This window comes from Tachypleus tridentatus, chromosome 1 (assembly GCF_004210375.1).
Source record: "Tachypleus tridentatus isolate NWPU-2018 chromosome 1, ASM421037v1, whole genome shotgun sequence".
NCBI lineage: Eukaryota > Metazoa > Arthropoda > Merostomata > Xiphosura > Limulidae > Tachypleus > Tachypleus tridentatus.
The window spans coordinates 52988143-53009942 of NC_134825.1; the positions used below are offsets into that span (position 1 = coordinate 52988143).

At 32.1% G+C, this 21800-nt stretch overlaps 1 protein-coding gene across 2 annotated transcripts; it reads left to right on the top strand.

Annotated features, from left to right (window-relative positions):
- The first annotated feature begins 6749 nt into the window (after nucleotides 1-6749).
- Nucleotides 6750-20851, top strand: LOC143248766 (zinc finger protein 341-like). 2 transcript variants are annotated; one of them, XM_076497458.1, is made up of 9 exons: nucleotides 6750-6897; nucleotides 9022-9108; nucleotides 10521-10732; nucleotides 10900-11544; nucleotides 11875-12039; nucleotides 12661-12747; nucleotides 13993-14130; nucleotides 14701-14900; nucleotides 15405-20851. In XM_076497458.1, the coding sequence occupies exons 1-9, from the start codon at nucleotides 6867-6869 to the stop codon at nucleotides 16534-16536; spliced, it is 2697 nt and encodes an 898-aa protein (XP_076353573.1). In that variant the 5' UTR covers nucleotides 6750-6866; the 3' UTR covers nucleotides 16537-20851. The 2 variants fall into 2 exon arrangements, with proteins under 2 accessions (XP_076353573.1, XP_076353582.1); XM_076497467.1 differs by lacking the exon at nucleotides 6750-6897 and adding an exon at nucleotides 7084-7141.
- The last annotated feature ends 949 nt before the right edge of the window (nucleotides 20852-21800 follow it).

The window sequence follows — 21800 nt, forward strand, 5'->3', positions numbered from 1 at the left end:
TATTTTTGTCTTTTATTTTGACTCTGCAGTTATAGTAATTTGAAATAAATTTTTTATTTTATTTTTCAAATGATCTTAAGGTATATTTTAGCTGGAGGAATATAAGGGTTTTACTTTTGATAATAATTTTACAGTTTTAAGGAAACTTCCTTTAGAGTCAATGGAAAAAGCATGTGACTTGCAAGTAATTCTGGATCTGTATGGACCATTATTAAAAAAAACATTTGATATTCAGAGGAAAAATCTGTTCTACAGTAGCAAGAAATTGAATTGCTGTATATTGGAAACAATGGTATGATTCTAGTTAGGAGAAAGCTGAAAGGTCATTTTTAAAATCGGAAATTTCTTGGTGTAACATGATATGTTGGATATACAGAATGTTAATTGCACTTTTTTTGAATAATACATACTGAAACATCATCCTGTCACAAATATATGATTCATGGTAAATTTCTGACCATTTCACAGGCCTATAAATTTAAATTTCATAAAAAAAGTTGTTTGGGTTTTAAAAACAAATTTTCCATGATTCAGTTATGCAGATTACAAAAGTAATATTCCTTTTCTCTGTCATGTAAAGTTTTTTTTGTAAATTGGGAATATAGAAACTCTTACTTGGATAAAATTTACAAGAAGTTTACCACAAATATAATAAAATATTTTTGGGTCATTTACACAATTTTTTGATGGCATAGTGACAAATAAAGAATATTGAAACGAAAATAATAATGTAAAAGTGCATGCTCAAACAAATACTATCCAAAAATGACAAGTCCTTCAGCCTGTTAATGATTTATATGCTAGTGGTGTGTATCTTACGGGTTTTAGAATGATCAACAACTCTCGTCATGATTACTATAGAGAAGTCTCCAGCCAGTGGATGTTGGCATTTTAATACAAAATGTGACCTGATTTCACTGAAAAGATTCACTTGTGTATAAATATATATGAGGTTTTGAGAAAAAAAATCTGTGTCTGATAGATTCAGATTTTGGATTCAGCATACAGGAATTATTGTTCAACATATAAAACCTTTGCAGGCCTGTCTTATTAGTGCATGCTATTGTAGTAAACTTAATGGAAATATATGTCACAACCTTTCTGAGAAAGTTTATTCACATAGATAGATTACATGGCTAAAAAACATGATATTTTTTAAAAAACACCTTTAATGTTCTCCTTTGAAATGAAAAAATTCTCGCAGCAAAGCACTTAGGACTGAAATTGGTTCCAAATACCACATAAAGCTAATTTATAGCAATTCCTTTAGCTGAAAAGTAAAGGCTATAGTTACAAAAAAAGAACCATCTGACTCGTAAAGCCAATGCAAATAAACTAGGCATATCCCCTGGTATGAATAACAAGTCCCCTGATTCAACTTCATTCTCTGGGGTGCAGAGTTTCTCAGAAGCCAAAGTCCAAGTATAATAGAGGATCTGTTGAAAATTTATCAACATGTGAGATCTAAGATTTATCTTGCCATCTTTTGCAGCTAAAATTTCTTACTATAGAAATTGTAGTTGAGAAATAGTGCATTATCATAACAAGGCCACATAAAATTATTTAATTTTTTTCTTCCCATTTCTCTACACCAAAAGGAAGAGCCTACAGAATAATTATTAATATTGCATATATACCACATTTCTTACATGTATATTACCTCCATTCATGTATTAGTTTTCCTTGATTTTGTGCTGCTTTCTATACATGTGTTTTTTTCTCGTGCCACTAGTTATAAGGTTCCAACCTAATAGTGGGAGTATTTACAAATACATTACCTCATCTAAGAGATTTTGTTTTTGCCAATGTTGGTCCATGGCATTGTTGAATCTAATGGTTAAGATCACTATTAGAAATATTTCCCTTTTTTTGTCCAGGATTTATTCCCATTTTCTATTTGTTATCATGGAATCCATAAAGTTGGTCCAGTCTTAGATATTTCATGTCTCAGTTCCTCAACATCTTTCAATTTACCATGAGAACGTTTCTCACCACATGGGGTCTCTTGCTCCAAGTGTATGGATGACAGAGGTGTATGTCTCAGATGCTTATTGTCTCATTTGGCTCTGTTCCTTTTTCTTTCTCTTGTTTGGCTTTTTATCTGTTACCAAATAACTACTTGATGACCTAAGGACTCCACAACAGATAGTCCTTTCCTATCTATTTTTTAGACTTTAAGGCAGTACATCAGTTTTTATATTATTTTTCTAGATGTCTAGTAATGATACATACAATCAACTCTGCAGTTGTCTTCCCCATCAGTCACCTTGGAGGCATGCAATATCACTCTGATTCCATGTTCTCAACCTTCTTTTCTGGGCCCATTGTTTACATATACACCTAATAGCCTGTTATATTCTGATTCCCCTGTATCTTATTGCAGATCCTCTTGAGGCTTGTCAAAATCTAACTACAGTGTTCCCTCAATCCTTTGATGATCAAGTGGCTATGCTCTCATCTGAGCATTCCTCTTATAAATTTTCTTGCTATTCATTTCAATTCATTCATTTCTTATACTTCCCATTATCTGGTCTCCTGTTTCTCTTCTCTCAGTTCTAGCTTTAGATATATTTAGTCAAGACCATTTTACCCTATTTCTCTGTGCATGTCCTCCTATTTATCTTCTCCCTTGAATATGTTTTCTCATTCAGAACATTCCTTTTTGAGTCCTCCTGATAACCCTGTACCAGTTGGAACAACTGTGGCTTCTTCTGTTGTACTATTCAGCTCATTTTTTTTCTAATGACCTTTCACTAGTCCTTTCCTCCTCTATCATACTCCCTACTCCTTCAACCTCACTCCTCCCTCTCTCACCTGGTAGCATAATCACTTTACCTTAATGTGTTTATCTCTTGCTCTTTGTACCATCTTTGACTTAAGTCCTATGTCTTACATTTTACCTATGGCCATAGGAGATCTGATGCATATGCAATTGTTCTTTTCCCTTATTCTTCTATTCTTTGTTTTCTTGCTTGTACTTTTTTACCTCAAACATCTGTGGCTCATGAAAAGGACAGCATATTCACTTCTACTTCCTTTCTTTCCATTTCTCACTTTTATACCCATTCTGATCTGGATCATTATCTCTGTCCCATCTCTGTGGTTTACTGTCATTTGAAAATCTATGCACATTTTAATGGATCATACTTCTGTTTATTTATTCATTAGAATTCCTCATCTCCAAAAGATATTTTTCCTATTATCCTCACAGAATGGCTACAGCTCATCCATCTAGCTTATGCTTCATTAGATATAGATTCACATGGACTCTTTCCAGTCTTCTCTCACCAAATCCACACCTTACTCTCACTGGCTACTCACTTTTATCATCCATTGGGGAAATTGTGCAGACTGATGCATGGACTACCTTGCATACCTTCATCTGCCTGTTTCTTCTTCTTCAGAATATCGACTTCTTCCTGTCACTATTCTACACACACACTATGGACTCTGACTGGACAATTTCTTTTCTTTCTCCATTACCATTACAGGGACCACCTTATTGTACTTCCTAGGATACCACTGAGTGTCATGTGGTACCTGTCAGGATATACTTAGCTTTAAGTCTGCACGATGAAGCTATTTGGACTGAAATACTTGCTGATGTAATGGAATGTTCCACAAAGCCACAAGAAGTTTCTTCATAGTATATCATTTACTAAACAAGGCCTGATACAGATTGTACCTACTCATAGACCACCACAAGCAAAACAGTGTTGGAATAACTGCCCATCATAAATGGATAAACTTGGAATAGCCCAATTTCAAAAAAAGGATTTGGTGGTCACGCATTGCACAGTCTTAAGATTTTAAGTTCCTCCTGGTTCCCCAGTGCACTTCTACCATCCTCTTCTAGTGAAGTATAGGAGTCTTTGCTACTTGCTGGTTCCTATCCAGTGAGGTAGTGGACAGAAGACTTCCTTCTGACTATAAGCAATTCCACTCAATATAAGATAGGATGGTATTGTTCTTTGGGGTAGATGGTGTGAACCATCCTCCTACCATGAAACAGATGAAAAATTCCTGCCTCTGTCTGGTTTTGGACTAGAAATGATTCATCAAATATATTTCACCTCTCAATCTGGTTTTCCCCATCCTATAACTGCCTGTATGTTAGTTCCCAAGCAATCTGGTGTTGGATCAGCACAGGGCCAGCTAACAAAGATCCTCATCCTACCATGGACTGAACAAAAAATTCCTGTTGTCTTCTGGATTTGGACTGTCTTACAATTGCTCAGATGTCAGGGTGATTACTCCATAATCGCACTACTGATTCAATTTACACTGTCATGTAACAAATAGCAACTCCTAAAACTAGCATTAAACTCAGTGTATAAACTACTTAATAAAATGGTTCCTAATTTTAAAATATTTTATACTGTATGCAACTCTTAGTTTGGTTTATTTTGAATTTCATGAAAAGCTACATTAGAGCTATCTGCACTAACCATCCCTAATTTAGCAGTGTAAGACTAGAGGAAAGACAGCTAGTCATCACCACCCACTGCCAACCCTTAGGCTACTCTTTTACCAATGAATAGTGGGATTGACCATTATATTATAATGCCCCCACAGCTGAAAGGGCAAGCATGTTTGGTGCAATTGGGATTCAAACCCGCAGCCCTAGGATTATAAGTCAAGTGCCTTAACCACTTGGCCATGCCAGGCCTGTAACTCTTAGACTTAATCTATTTTAATAAGTTACTTTCAAAATGCTGCTATTTGTTTTTTTGGCAACTAACTATGTTTGAAAGTGTGGGTGGTGGGAAAAATAAAGGTAATTGTAGAGTGTATCAAGGTGAAATATTTTCTTTTTTTTCCATAAGAAACTTAGATAAACCTAGTTTGTATTGTTTGACCTCTGATATGTTACTGTTTTTGTGACTGTAAACCTTTCCAACTAAGTAAGTATTTCATCAAGTGCTTGCTAAGAATTTATTAAGTATAAGTAATATGAAAGGAACCTTTCTGCCTCATGGGTTAAGCACTTGTGATTGGTTTCTCCTCTTTCTTTATAATACATCTGAAGGGTTTGATTATATTAAAAAGCTAAATTATAAATGCTAGTGTAACTTTAAAATTTTCTCCTGCTGAAAGTGTAAAAATTCCAAAACTAAAGTGAAATCAATGAAACACTAAAGAGCTTACTGAGCATTTGTCAGTCATATTCCTAGGCTAAAACCAGTCTTTCACTAACGTTTCATATGTCATATTTGTGCCTAATGGCCAATATACACAAGGAAAGATATTTCAAGACATGATGTTTTGTCATCTGTAAAAATTATTTCCACATTTTTACAAACAAGGAAGTATCTGTCACAGAGTAGAAGTGGCCTCTCTTCTGAAAAACATTTTAATTTTGATCAATTAGGAAAGACTGTTAATGGGAGTTTGTCAAATGACCTTGCAAGGTAGCAATTTGAATAGAATATAGAATGCTTTGAAATTCTTCTTTTGTCAAAATACATTTTATTGAAAAGTACAGTGACAGACTATATCTGTTGGACATACAAGACAAGAACTACTATAAGTACACAACTGAAATGTGGAAAACACAGTGTATGAATTATGAAAACTTAAGTGACTATTTAAACTTACCTTTTTTAAAAACTATGGCACACTTCTCTCACTTGGTGATTTAGGATCTACTTCCTTGTCCAAATAACTGTTTCTTCACTTCTTTCTATTTTTTACAAAGTTTAAATGCAATTACAAGTGCAGCATCAACCACTGCATTAAATCTTCCATTGATTTTAAAGCATGTTACAGATATGACCATGCACTGCTTGAATAATTTTCCAAGCATAGTTTGAGGAAATATGTTTGGGAGAATGTTTTTCTTGAAACATGTTTCACTGTATATGCCAGCCATCAGTTAGCCCATTGTGAGTTGTTCAACAATCCTTTACAAAAAACACAGTTAATTAACAATGGGACAAATGAGCATTAATACAATAAAAGCAAAAACAGAGTCATTATAGTCCAATCATTATATGCTGGACCTAAACAAATTTCAATTGTTATGAAGCCTGGTGCATTGCATCCATTCAAATATCCCTTTTAACAAAACAAAAGACCTTACAAGTCTACATCATTTTGTAAAAGAAGCATTAGGTTTTTTTAAATGTAAAATTTCAAGAAAAGTGGAACGTTCTTGTAACTTTGCTGTCAATGGTAAGATTTGAGGGAAATGAAACTTACTGTACAAGTGTAATTTATAACATTAAAAATATATTAAACTCCAATAACCTAAAAATCATTATTTTTGTCTTTAAAGCGGGCCTGGCATGGCCAAGCTCGTAAGGCGCGCGACTCGTAATCGGAGGGTCGTGGGTTCGCGCCCGCGTCGCGCCAAATATACTCGCCCTTTCAGCCGTGGGGGCGTTATAATGTACGATCAATCCCACTATTTATTGGTAAAAGAGTAATCCAAGAGTTGGCGGTGGGTGGTGATGACTAGCTGCCTTCCCTCTAGTCTTACACTGTTAAATTAGGGATGATTAGCGCAGATAACCCTCGTGTAGCTTTGCGCGAAATTAAAAAAAAACAACAAAAACCAAACGAATGCATTCTGCGTTATTCAGTTTACTACTTGCTCCCTTTGAGACAATTATATTTCAAAATTACTAATTAGTTTTTATATGCATTCTCAGTATAATATTCTAAAACAATTATTGTTTTTTATTTTGATGTGGTGATGCTAGTAAATTTAAATTACATTTTTGTGGTAGCGAATACCTCACTTGACAGCATGTTCACAAAATAAAAGAGGTAACATTAGCGCCAGACTAAACAAAGTGAGCAAAATTGCATTTCACATGCTATCATATATACTTTGCATACATCCGGGGTCTTGAACATAGAGAATGTCGCAGTTATTGTTTGATGCCCTATCTGGTAAGATTACTTTTAAAATGTAAAATTCTACTCCTAATTTGAATTTAATTATAAATTCATTCACAATATTTTATTTCAATAAAATTCAAGCAAAAGTTATTAAGATAAAGTCTATGATCAAATTTACTAGGCTTAGGTTACTCCGAGTTGACAAGATAAATGATAATGTGATGGTCAGCCATTTTCTCAAAATTTCCTCTTGTACTGTAGATTTTACTTTTACTGTACCACGAGTAAAGTTGAGGTAAATAGCTGTTGTTTCAGTGTTTTATACTATATAATATATAGCCAGTACTATATATAAATAATATTGCAACTGTCTGACGAGTAAGCTTATAGCCACCGCAACATCACCAGAGCATGGAATAAAAAGTCGGGAGTTGGAATCGCTATAATAAAAGCCCAAACATTGTAGATGTGTAGGGTATTTGTCCATACTCCCCCGAGTATTTATATTTGTTTAACAAGTGTGTTTAATACGAGTGTGAGGTAATTTAAAGTAGTATACTACTTAACGTACACGTTATGTGACACGTGAAATGTATATACCAAAGCACATCACATACAGACATATTTATGTATGCATTATTTTCAAATGAGATTATTGTATTTATAATCTGTCCGTATTTTACTACTTAAAAATAAATGTACGTAAATGTAACTTTTTTCAAACATCAATCATTTATTTGCTGGAAGAGTTTTTGATACTGAATTTCTTGCTAGCCCTTAGATAAAACAAATGTATTACACAAAAATGCTTCTCTAACTCAATTTTTTGTTTCATAAAGATGTATTTCAATAATTTCCAAACTTCATAAAATGTAAATTTCACATGGATGTTTATATATATATTGTGAATTCTGTCTGTCTTGAAGAGCTCAACATTTACTTTTGAAATGATAGGAGAACAGACATGAATTATTTTAATGCCAGATTTTGTTTTGCATGTAAAATATTACACACTAAACTGTTAGAAACTAATCACATTATCATCAACAATTGAAAATGTGATGCAAGTTAAACAATCAATTTGTACATTTACCACAATCAATCATCAGTGGATGGTACAAGTAGCTCAGAACTTGTGCTCGGAGTGCAAATCAGTTACCTTTTTAAAGTCCATGAAATAATTTAAATTGATAGATTAACATACTTTTTCCCATCACAGGGGGCATGTACCTTTGCTTGTGATCAGTAATATTGACTTGTGTGTTAAATAAATTATCCAGGAAATCTTGTTATTAGTAACGTAACCAGTATTCAGCTTTTTTTTCTCTATGCAGTCTTCATTTTGCCTTTACTTAAGAGGTGTATCTTTAACAATTAATAGTTCTGTAGTAATAAGATCCATTTTATTATAAGTTATCATTACTCTGCTGTTCATTGTGTTATGAACATAACTAAGAAGTTTGTATGGTAGAGGACTTTAGTATCTCATTTCCTGTCTTTAATAACTTCATATTCACAAAAGCTTGTTGTACTGTCTTAGTTAAAATTGTCAAGACCAACCTTTTAGTCTTACTTTTTCTTTGCAAAGTCATATCCCAGAATTCTTAACTTATTATTCAGGAAGTATGTCATCATTTTTTAATTTAAAAGACATTTGTATTAACTCTTAAGATAATATCAGTGTTTCCATGTCCAGTTATTTATAAGTAGAGTTGGATCTTTCTTTTTTTTTCCCAAGTATTTAAATTTTTTTTAATGTCACTCATTGTGTTTCTTAGATATATCCTATCTTTCTTTCTCCTAGTGTTATCTTTCACAACTATTCACCTGTGTTTAATGTGTTATAAATTATGCTGTAACTGCTATATACTTTGTGTTGTCATAAATGTATAGCAAGTTAAATTTTATTAAGTGTTTGAAGTTATAGAATTGCTTTATATACACTGAAATGTACATGTAGGCTTGCAGTTTCTACCCCAATCCTGTATTGGAAGTCAGTTGTGTTTCTTTTTGTGATCTGACTTTGTAACACAAGAAAGACATGTTGTCCAAAAATATAGCTTAATATTACATTATCCAAATGACTTGAATGATCTGTTGGTTAGCTAATTCCTGTTTTGAGTTATTAATCTGTATTACATGTGTGAAAATAAATATTTCTCTTTATCAAATTAGGGGGGATGACTACCATAGACTCGCCCACTGTGCTCACAGTGCAGTCCTTACTGGATCCTCAAAACATACTTAATTCCCCTGACTCGGGTAAGAATATGTTTCTTTGATAATTCAATTCAAAGTCTATAAATTATTATTCTAATTGTAATATGAACTTGTGTTGGCACATTTCATTTATTAGGTTTTATTTTGCCAAAATTATTTCAGTTACTTTTTTTCTTGTTTACTAGGAATTTATGAAAATTCTTAGAGTTACCATTTTAACAAACATTGGTATTTTTATAATTTTCTAAGAAAATATATTTTGTGAATATCATAGTTTGAGAGGAAAGCATTGTGTAACTTGTGTTGGAACCAGGAACTGGATGTTTTCGTAATATTTGATTTGTTTTTTTATATTTTTATAAAAAATATAAGCAATGTGTAAGAAGACCATTTAACTGATTGAAGTCATTTCTTCACATTGAAACAACTAACCAGAAAACTACTCAGTATGAATCTAACCATTTTGTATCTGTTTACTAATGCAGAAAAAAGTTTTAAAATAATATTTAATTGGAAGTACATGTATAACAGTATAGGACAAGTTTTTTTCTACAATTTTATATAACATATAAATTAAATCTTGCTAAAGAGCAAGCCTTGAACACAACTTATATTTACTGCCCTTAATTAATTTATATTTTCAACTGTATCATTCCTACATTCAAAAGATATTCTTTCCATTTTATCCAAACTTGTGACAGGTTCAAACCATATAATATTTAGTTTTTCTGCTATCTAGCAAAAAATAGTTCATGTTTTTATATGTAATTTCTTAGCTTAAATATTTTTCATCAGTTATCAATCTAGGAACTAGCCTCTCTACTCTCTCCAGTGCTAATATAATTACTGTGAAAAAAAAATTGCACACAAAATTATAAATAAGGCTTTTCTATAATCTTTCATGCAATGATAATTGTATTTTTGCACAAAAATTCAGTTTTTAAAATAATTTTTTATAAATCCATTCAAATGAATAAAAACAAAGATGAAACAAATTGGAAACCATTTTCTAGGGCCCAGTAATACACCTAACTTCATCTTAACTGCTCTGTTTCCAACAAAATGATGTTGTACAGTAATTTGATCTTAGACACATGACTTCTTATGAAGATTTGTTAAAACATGGAAATTAGAAAATATTAGAACAAATTACCTAAATTATATTATCAATGTTTATTAAAACAACAAGTTCTTTAGTAGTAGTATAAACCCCCCCCCTTTCCCAGTAACACAGCCGTAAGTATATGAACTTATGAAGCTATAAACTTGGTTTTGATACCTGTGGTGGACACAACACAAGACAGTGCATTGTGTAGCTTTGTGCTTAACTACATATGTTTTGATAGATAAATGAACAGTACCATAACAAGTTCTTTATTTGTTGTAAATTTCAAAGTTCATTGGATACTTTGCCAGTAGATGCTATGTATTGTATTGCATTGGTGTTTTCTTAGGTATGACTATTACCCCTGATGATGAAGACGTGTTTCAGTGTGGTCGTTGTAAGAAACAGTTCAGTTCACTATCTCAGTTTATGAGTCACAAGAAGGAACATTGCTCTGTAGGCAGTAGTGGTAATGCCACAACAATAGTATCCCAAAATTCCTGTCTTTCTCAATCAGCACAAACACCAGGAAGCTTAAGTCGCCAATTAAACCAAATGCAGGTTTGTTTTTATGTTGATTTTAACCATAGAAAAAAATATATTTTTTATAACCTTTGCAATAATTGTATATGACTTTTGTTTTTAGTTGAGATGAGTTTAATTGTAATTATAAGAAGTTTGCAATATTACTATATTGGTTCAGTTTTATAAAATTGTTATACACTTAGATCCCAGGATCTCCAGGTCTAGCAGCTATCACATCTGGAGTTGTCTTGAATGAGGCAGATTTACTTTCTTTTACTTCAACAATGGAACAAGGAGTTGGTACAGCTTCTACAACACCAACAGCCACCAGCTCTTCAACTCAGAATTCCTTCTTGTCCCAGTTTGTTTCTTCAGCCCGGAATGTTATGTATGACCATCATGTTGTTAGTTCAGAGACCCAAATTCAGCAGGATAATGGGGCAGTTCAGACACAAGGACAAGCAGTAGGATTATCATTGCTAACTAATACACTAGTACCAACTCGATTGATTGTAACAAGTCAGTCCAATTCCTCATATACTACGTACTCATCAAATATGATTATGGGAAACATACAAGCTGATAAATCCCTAAATATAGGAACATCTGGAGATTCAAAGCACACCTTCTCTCCTAGGAAAATTGCTCCAAATACTGCATCACTTTTAACAGAAGTAACAGGTGGAACAAGTACTTGCTTGCAGAAAAATAACGATGAAAAAGATGAATTAGGACAAAGAACTAGTGGTCCAGTGCATATTGTTCCAGATTTAAAGGGCTCTGTTGTTCGTTCTCGAAAAAGAGGAGGAGGTGTCAATTGCTCAAATTCAGAATCAGGAAATAAACAAGTAATTCAAGTATTTGGAAATATTTCTAATGTAGGTTGTAATAAAATGTCTTCATCATAACTATTATGTCTAGTATAATACTATTTTGTTTCTAAGATTTGCTGTATTCATCTGATAAATGTGACATTGTTATGTATTCTAAATTTATAATTAAAAGTAAATTATTTTTTCTTCATGATTTTTTATAACAATTACTAACAATGGTTAGTAAAGCAAGTATTTCTGGTAATTTTAAGGTTGAAAAATTTTAAACATCTTAATGTTTTATGATGTCATTTAGTCTTATGTCTGTAGAGTAGATTTTCACATTTCTGATTTTGTCTCTTTCAGTCAAGAAAATTGAGATGTCCCTATTGTTCAAAAGAATTTACCAAAAATTTTGACATGCAACAGCACATTCGATGTCATACAGGTGTTAAGCCTTTCCAGTGTATTGTATGTGGTAGAGCTTTTGCTCAGAAGTCTAATGTGAAAAAACACATGCAAACACACAAGGTAATAAAAATTTTCAAAATAATAATTACAAAAGTTTGTTTTAAACAACAATACCTTTATTTTATTTCTAGAACAAGATTAACAATGTAGCCCCACATATGTTTGTTTTACTAGCTATATAAACAATTTTTATTGAAATTAATTTTACTAGAAGGTGAATGAATTGGCAAAGATTTTTTTTACTTTCTTATTTACAAGTAAACATTTTTTTTATATTTGAAAATAATAAAATTATTTAAGATTGATGGTCTTGAATATTAACAAAATTATTAAATATTTTCTTTTCTTCACCATTCGTTTTTTAAAATCAATATTTTAGATTTAAATACCTGAAAAAAAGAGTTGCTTAGTATTCTAATAATTAAAAAATAACTTTCATGTATTTTAAATAGTTTCTGATTTTTTTTTCATTTTGATATTAGAAGGTGTTAGTTGGTTAATGGATTTGTTTATTACATTGACTCAAATTGTGATTTAGATGCAACCATTGAATTTCTTTATGTGCTTCTTTCTACCTGTTAGTAATACTTCTTTATTTGGGAGGGAGTGGGGGCTTTTATCTGATTGGATCAGTTGTGAATATAAGACAAGTTGTTATGTTATTTTTGCAATTTTTTTAAGGTCTGGCCTGATGGTCTTGCTCACACGTTGCCTAAACAGCCACTAGGAGAGAATAGTTCTTCAAATATTGAAATTGATACGAAAAGTGTAAGTATTTCTTTCAAGCATAGACTGTTTGTCAGGTATGCATTATTTTTTAACCTGGACGTTTCAGCTTGGCTGTATATAACTAAAACACTTTGCTGATTTCTTAGAAGCTTTCAAAGCATTCTTAAATTGATCACAAAGAAGTTACCTTAATTTTATTCAAGATATTCAACAGCAATTTGAGATTTATAGATAAAATGATGTTTCATTAAGCTAAGCCTAACTTGCTATATTCTGTTATAAATATATAAAGCTACCAAGATGTTTAACACTAACAATTTTCTTTAAAAGTTAGTTTGAATGCTTAAAACTTTAGAAACCAATAATCCTAAAATTTATGATAGAGAGAAATCTGAAGTACTATTTTATATATCTCTAATTTTGAACCCAAAATATATAAATTAAAAGGAATATAGAAAAGATACATACATTTTACATGATTTTTATTACAAATATTATGCCTGTTGACTTCCTGTGCTTCATCAGTCTTGAGTACTTAGACTAGAAGTTTTAAAATATTACACTGCATATATAAATAGTTTTTCACGTAATCTTTCTTTTCTTCTCATCATCTGACCCACCTGAGGTTTCTGGTATTAAATAAAAGGCCTTTTGAGCAATAAACTTTGGAAGACAAAAGATAGATTGAAATGCTGTTTCTGTGTATTGATTTTGAATTTGTAGTAGACAAATATATATGTGTGTGTGTTATTTGAGAAAAATAAAGATCTTAAGTACTATTTTTATACAGACATCTCTGGTGTTGAATCCAAAAAACTTCCATAGTTTATGTGATTGTTATCACAAATTCTAGGCTTGTTATTCTTCTATGCATTAATTACTTTGTATCTATTGTAAATAAAAAGCTGTATGTGAATGTAGCTTTTGAAAAAAGTTCAGTCTATCTCAATATTAAACAGTTAAGTAATAATACTTTTAACTAGTTCATATGCAGAAGTACATAAAAATATTAATATGTATGTCTGTATACAAATGTTTAACTTTTTCTAGGATGTATTTTTTTATTGATTTAGAAGGAATATTTTTATTAACCTTATGAAAAGCTAGTTTCATTTTTATCTTAAATAGAAGAAATTATACTTTCACTGATCATTATTTTATTATAACTATTTTTGAAAAATAACTACGCTTAATTTATGGGAATTGTAAATATATTAACTTTTCATATAATTTTGTTTTCAAACAAAAACTATTTGGCAGAAGACTTTTTTTCTTTGTTGAAAGGATGGAGCAGAAGCTGACAAAAGTGATTCTGAGAAAACCCAAACAATTGATAACAGATATGTTTGTTCCTACTGTAATTTTAGTAGTAAAACATATTATGAATTGAAAAGTCATATGACTCAACACAAGGAGGAAAAGGTTGGTAATAAACGAATTATTTTAGTAAAATGTTTCAACATAAATTAACATTGGCAAAGCACAGTTTTGATGTATCCCAAAACTTCAAGTTTGATTTTGTTTTGTTTCATCTAAAATGTACTTATATAAAAATATAGTTAACGAAATAAATATGGTAATATTATATATTCCTACATTTTGAAGAATTACTTAATTTACTGATGAGAAAAATAAACTTGCAATTTCAGCCCATTTTTGACTGTTTCCAGGCTCTGTGTAACCAAAGCACCTGAAATATGAGAATAAACTCCATAAACGAAACATTGGGATTAGTTACAGTTCACTCAAGATAGTTTTTATTTATTTTTATTATGAGTTGAAATAGTAATATTGTTTACAAATAACCTAAAACACATGTTAAGTTTCTTTTGTACATGTGAAATGATATAACAAATGAAAAATAGTGACATTTTATGTTTTCTCTTATATATTAGAAGAAATATTCGCACAATTTATACTCTTTCTTCATGTTGTAAAAATGATCATTTCTGTTATTTTTGTGTTCACACCAATGTTTCTGATGTCTTATAGGTGTACAAATGTATATTAAAATCGTGCAACATGACATTTCAAGACTTGGAAGCTTTTGTTGAACACACACGAATGCATGAAAATGAACTGACATATCGATGCCACTTATGCAACAAACATTTTCAATCACTGTATGATCTTGGAGTACATCAATATTCCCATAGCTTATATCCGAACCAAGGACCTCGTGTTACATCTCGGTATGTTATGATTTCACTTTTCTCCATCTCAAACTTTTTTCTGAAGTTCCAGCCATCTTTTCTGACATGTGTTGAGTCACAAATAGGATTAATTAAATACTTTAAGGTAAAATGTAGTTCATAGTCAATTTATCAGTGCCTGTCCAGTTAAAACCTTAGCTATTTCATAACAATGTTTATTAAATATTTCTTTTTGGAAAGTATGGATTGTTAATGATTGTTAACTATTACATACAAAGGATTTAGATTTTCACATAGATATTAGTCTTAACCATTTCACAATAACTTTTATATTTCCCTCCCATACAAGTCAACTATAATTAATAATTTGCTCTTAAAAAATGAAATGCTGTAAGTTGCCTTGTTTCAAAAATAATCTGTATTAGACTATGTCAGTGGTTAAAACTATAGAAAGGTAACTCGAAAGATTAAGTTGACAGAATGTGAAGCTCTGTGTTCTTTTAAAGAAAGTGATACATTTTTGATTAATGGATTTTTATACAGGTATTTCCGCTGCACATTATGTTTGAACAAATATGCCACTCCTGCAGCTTTAGAACATCACATGGCAACTTCTTCTCACAAATATAGCTGCCATTACTGTAACAAGGTCTTCCCTTGTGAGCGGTATCTGAGACGACATCTTCTGACTCATAGCAGTAATGACATGCATTTGTGTTCAGTTTGTAACAAGGGATTCAAAACGGAGTATTACCTCAGGGTCCATTCTCTTATCCATACTGGAGAAAAGCCTTTTCAGTGTCATTGTGGAGCATCATTTAACAGAAAGGATAGACTCAAGAGACATAAACTTATTCATGAAGCTGTGAAGAAATACAAATGTCCATTTCGCATGGTTGCTGGTTGTCCACGAGAGTTTAATAGGCCTGATAAATTAAAAGCTCATATTTTAACTCACAGTGGAATTAAACCTTATACCTGTAAAGTCTGTGAGCGTGGATTTCGACGGAAGGCAACCCTTGTAGATCATGAACGTCTTCATCAAGAAGGACAAGCATATCCATACTTCTGTAATCAGTGTGAAAAAGGTTTTGCTCAAGAAAATGAACTTCAGAGTCACAAATGTACAGGACAGCCAACATCAAAAGGTAAAAGCCAAAAACTTTCAAAACAAGCAAATTATAGAAGATTGAGATCAAATCGTAGAAGAAGAGGATCTTTTGAAAAAAGTACAAGTTCTGTAGAAACTAGAAGGCAGGAAAGGACTAGTAAATCTCTAGTTGAAAATCAGTCATCAGCACAGGATGCTGAAGAATTACCCAACGCAGATGACGGTGATGACATTCCGACTGCTCATATTGAAATTATTACAACTGGAGACTTTGGTGTCAGTGCATCAACTGGTTATTCACAGCTGTCGCTTTATCCTGTACAGATTTCATCAAATCTAACACTTCAACCTGTGGTCACGTATCCTTCCTCCTCAGAGCGTAACATTCAAGCTCCAGAGTCTGCAGTGAATACTTTATCAGATGCATCACAGAAAACAAACTCTGCCCTTCCTGTAAGTTATTTAGAAACCAAAGTTGTTGGGGATCAGGGAGCTCCTCATATTATAGGATGTTTTACATTACCTTTAGAAGATCAGCAGCATGAGCTTAATAAACATTGCTAGTGGGACCAGGTATTTAATTCACTTAACACATTAGAACTGTCCTATTTTATAATTTTTACAAAGTAAATGTTCATTTCTTGAAACTGCTTTAGCAGTTTTCTTGTGGGTGTTTTCAGTGAATGTTCAAGACTTAAAACCCACAAAAAGACAAGTTTAACTGAAGTTTCTTGTTATTGTATAGTTAGGCTTGTGCTGAAACTGTAAGAATAAATAATTTCTTTGCAAGTTTAGCATGACATACATATAATTATCCATAAAAAGGGAAGAAAAAAGTCATTAATATGGGCTTGGTTACAATCATCAGTAGTAAATCAGAGTATCATAATTACTTTTAGTGTGCTTATTGTAAAAAAAAAATAAAACTTGTTATTTGACATAGTAATAATACTGTTTGTAAAATAACATTCTTTCTTGCACCATGTATCTCATGAAGTTAAAGTATTTTCATTAAAACCAAGTTAATATTCCTGCATAATAAAACTTTCACAATGAATGAATAGAAAAGTCTGTGTTTAAAGAAATCTCATTCTGACACCTAAAAGCAAATATAGTTCTATTGGATAACATTCTCCACCATTGTCCCAGTATTTGTGTAGTGAAAGAATATTAAAGGTGTGTTGTTAAATATTACAACAAAGCCACTTGCACATCTAAAAGCATGTAAAATCTTTTGGTTTAAAATAATTTAACAGTACTAATTAAACATATGGTGCACAAACTGCAGTTTTTAGTTTCTAAACATTATTTTATTCGGTAAGTACAAATATGTTCTCATATTACAACTTGCAATATATGATGAAAATCTGTTAGACTTAACTGAAATTAGAAAAAAGGAAGTGATACATTTTCATGGTGTGTGTGTTCACTTAAGAGAAAAAGAATCCCTAAGCTCACTTAGCTGTACAGTCCTCAATTGTTGTCAGCTTTAATCATTAACATGACTATATTAATAAAAAGCTAGTGTGGCTGTAAGCTGGGGTTCTGAAATCCTAAGGTAAAAAAAATACATTTTCATAACAGTACCTGTCGTAATCTCTGTGTTCAGATATAATTTCATTGAAATGTTGATAATGTATAACTTTGGCAAATCATACATTTCAAGAATTTGTAAATTGTAGAGTAATCCTATAGAGAATTAATTTTGGCTCACTGTGATGGTAGGTAAGTTATGAAAATTAGATTAGCACTTACTATTTTTCAAGTATGTGTAAGTTACAAGTCACATCAAGTTCAGTTTCTCTGTAGTTTAACTCATAAAGTTATTAAATAAAATATATTTGTATGTATGGATCTATTTCTGTGTGTATGTTAAACATACTAAGCACAGAAAATAGAAAAACATAAGAACTATGTTTCAAAGGTGTAAAATATTTATGGTGGTTAGGTAGTCTTCAGTACATTAGATAACCAGTATGTAGCTAGATTCTTGTTATAGTTAAAGGGAACATACTTATAGCTTGGTTGATATAGATGCTTGATCTGTAAACTGGTGAAGAATGATCAAATAATGTGCAATAAAGCTGAACAAATAACTGTTGAATTGCATGATAAAAAGTGAAGACAATAAATGTTGAGATTTACGACTGAAATAGTTGATAGAACTTAAGCTGGTTTGTGGTAAAGCACAATGTGAACTAAAATTCACTGGTAGGCTTTTGTAGTCACCAAGATACAGGTTGTATGAAGAAGTTCTTACTTCCATAGTGAGGAACAGAAACAAGACTTGTAGGATCATATCCACAACAATAGGACAGATATAGATATGAGACAAATGAAACTGCTACCTCTTTGGGTATATGTGATTACCAAATGTAAGATAGATATTAAAGAGTCTACTGACACTAACATTGGTTATTCATAAGATAGTGAAGATGTTTCTGTAATAAAGCTATGGATGCAAGAAAGGCTCCCACATCATGGCCACGTGTTACTGGGTTCCATGTGGTGAAGTGCTAGTAGACAGCTTTCTTTTTGTTCAGAATGGTTCATCCATCTTTACTTTTAAATTATAAATTGTTACATCTGAGAAAAACTTCAGCTTTCTTTGCTGGTATTAGTTTCTTGAGTATTCTGAACATTGCACAGGTTTTTCAGTTTTCCTCTATTTTCACAGATAGGAAAGTGAGAAGTATCTTTAGGGCTGTTTTGTAACCATACTCATCTTGGAGGTGTACCTGGCTCCTGTGGTGATGGTGATTAGTGTAGTCCTTATCCAGTCACCACTAATACCTGCTTTCTTGAAGTGGTAGTGGTTTCTGCTGAAGTAGTGATTTTACTGTTCAATTTCCCCTAGTAGTGGTGTGTCACTTTTGGAATTTCAGCTATCAAAAATAATTTGCCCTTTCCATAGCCTGAGCAGAACAACCCTTCCTTAAAGTGTCTGGTGACCAGTGGTGAGACTTATAAAAAAAAAAAAAAAAAAAATAAAAAAAAATACCAGCACCTTACTGGTAAGTGTACCCTCAAAAGTGCCAGTTTTTTTTTTTTTTTACATGCTAGTTCAACAGCACAAGATGACATGGTCACTTTTTTCATTACAACATGTTTTTTTGTTCTTCCATGTTTTAAATCTCACTTTCTTTGTGGCACATAGATCTAGAATCAGGTTGCAAATGAAAGGATTAGTAGAATAAAACAAACTTTGACTTTTCAAGTACAAATAGACAATTGTCAGCACTGATCATTTGCACATTAGCAAGTCAGGAGGCTGGATTATATCAGATTCTAAATTTTAGTTTGATAGTGGGCTATAAAAAAATTAATTTCAGTATGCAGTTAAAAACTTACTCAGAATTATTAATTTCAAATAAAATCATAAAATGGATTACCCCTTTCCTGTATAAATGAACAATGTTTAAGATGTGCAGAAGCCCTTGAAATTTCCCTCATTCTGACCAAGATTACAAGCCTCAACTCACTGCTAACCCTGTTAGGCAGTAAATGTACTACCTTTATTACATAGTGGTCTGTTCTTTAGTTTCTCTTGGGTGCAACAGAGGTTGAGCAAATTATATTGAAGTTATTTTAGAGATTCATCACATTGTTACAGTACATTTTGCTATATCTGATCATGCTGTGTTTAATGACAGCAGACTTGCAACATATATTCCAATGTAAAAGGCTTCATTGTAAGACTCATGTCCAAAGTACGTTCTCCTTTCCTACTTGCTTTTGCCATGTAGCATACAAAGATGGCAATTTCAACATTCTAATTGCACAGAAATCCATAAATGCTGCACCTAGCAACTTGATTGGTATGGTTTCTTAATGAATACTAGTTTTATCCTCTAGTTGTATCTAATAATTGAACAGTTTATTTTGGGTAAGCAACTTCTATATGCATGACTTCTAGCACTTTTCCAGATAGGGAGCCTTGATTTTGTTGTGTGCTGGTGCCCAAGACCTGGTTGGCTGTTACCACTGACTTTTCATGGATTCTCACCTGTTACAAGACAACACACTTTATATATCTAAACTTGGGTATGAATTTTCCCAGGTATCTTTCTGAATGGACATGGTACCCTAAATTGATCCATATTTCATTGTTTTTCAATGTCAATAAGTACAGATTATCCAATATTGAAAATTCTGACTGAAAGCAATTTTATTATCTAAGTATATGAGTATTTTGCATCAGAGAGAGTTGTTTCTTGCCTTTCCAAAAAACTATTAATTTTCATTGGCATTATGCTAACTACAAAATTCCAAACAGTTTCAAAATGCAGTTCTGATACATCACATTCCATTATGGCTGTATGTTGCCAGTTGATCTATACTAATTTGAATATTTAAAGTCTTTTTAGTATAATTGTAAAAGAAGCTCCTGTGTCAGGTGCTACTAGTCAATCACACCACAAATCATCTGCAATTTCTGACTCCTTATTCCTCTAATATATATCTCTAATCTTTAACTACACATGAACCATCCAAATAGGAATTTAAAGTATAATATAAAAAGTTGAAATAAATCGTGTACAAATTCTTTTATTTTCTCATGTTTCTGAACGTTGTCTGTACATTTTATCATAATGAGGAACTCTCACTATTACTTTTCATGCATGAAACTCTTTGAACAAAGAAAAATAAAACATCTGCCAAGGAAAAGTTAAAGTATTGCTGTGGTGTATAGTATCATTACTGTGTATTTCTTTCAGCAAGCGAAGTGGAATTTATGTTGCATCATTCATTGTGATATAATTCACTAATGAGATGTGTACTTGATTGTTTCGCAGAGCATTTGCATATTTTATCGTACCTTCATATATCTATTTTCATAGCATTTCTACTCTTCTCAAGGTAATAAAAGTTCTACTGGTAATTTGTTTGTGTATGTTTGTTGTTGATTGTCGATAACGTAAATTTAATCAAAAATATAGTTAGAAATGAGTAAAATATATTTTTGTTGCGTGATAAAGTGGACACATTTGCTGATCTGTCTAATCACTTGATACAGGAGGACTGTCTAACTTATCACGGTATCGTATATGTTGGGAAATTCTAAAACTTTCAACATATTAATGATCAAACTATTTCACTTCGGTCAATTTCTGTATTAATAACTAAGAGTTCGCGTGTTTTTCTGCCATGAATTATTTTCACAAAATCAAAGATATTCTTTCCATTTGATATGAATTAATGTTATTCTTTTTTTTTTTTTATGGCCTTGTAGTTAGGGCACTCGAACCGCAATATGGGAGTTACGGGTTCGAAAAACCGCCTGTGAGGTCCAGCATGGCTAGGTGGTTAAGGCGTTCGACTCGTAATCTGAGGGTCGCGGGTTCGAATCCCCATCGCACCAAACATGCTTGCCCTTTCAGCCGTGGGGGCGTTATAATGTTACATTCAATCCCACCTGTTGATAAAAGAGTATCCCAAGAGCTAGCGGTGGGTGGTGATGACTAGCTGCCTTCCCTTTGAATTTTCATTGCTAAATTAGGGACGGCTAGTGCAGATAGTCCTCGTGTAGCTTTGCGCGAAGTTCAAAAACAAACAAACCACCTGTAAAACTGTTTTGAAAAGAGCTTTAGCTAAATTTAATAAAAATACATTGAATAGAGTAAATTATAAATTATTTGTACCAATGTGGAATAAATAGTGATTTATGGTTTTTTGAGAAAGCGATGTAAATTCTGTAGAGAAAAAACAACAAAAATTGGTAGGAAGTTTAAAAAAACTTGTAAATAAATAACAGTACTGTTTTGTTGTTTTTTATATGATATTTCAATTCCTGAAATAGTTTTCATGTTAGGTTTAGAGAGTGTAGG

What these genes read in the sequence shown, in the direction of transcription:
- LOC143248766 (XM_076497458.1), top strand. Translation starts at nt 6,867, where the DNA reads ATGTCGCAGTTATTGTTTGATGCCCTATCTG. An exon ending in GCCAATTAAACCAAATGCAG is followed by an intron (nt 10,733 to 10,899) that starts GTTTGTTTTTAT and finishes TTATACACTTAG; the next exon opens with ATCCCAGGATCTCCAGGTCT. An exon ending in AACACATGCAAACACACAAG is followed by an intron (nt 12,040 to 12,660) that starts GTAATAAAAATT and finishes AATTTTTTTAAG; the next exon opens with GTCTGGCCTGATGGTCTTGC.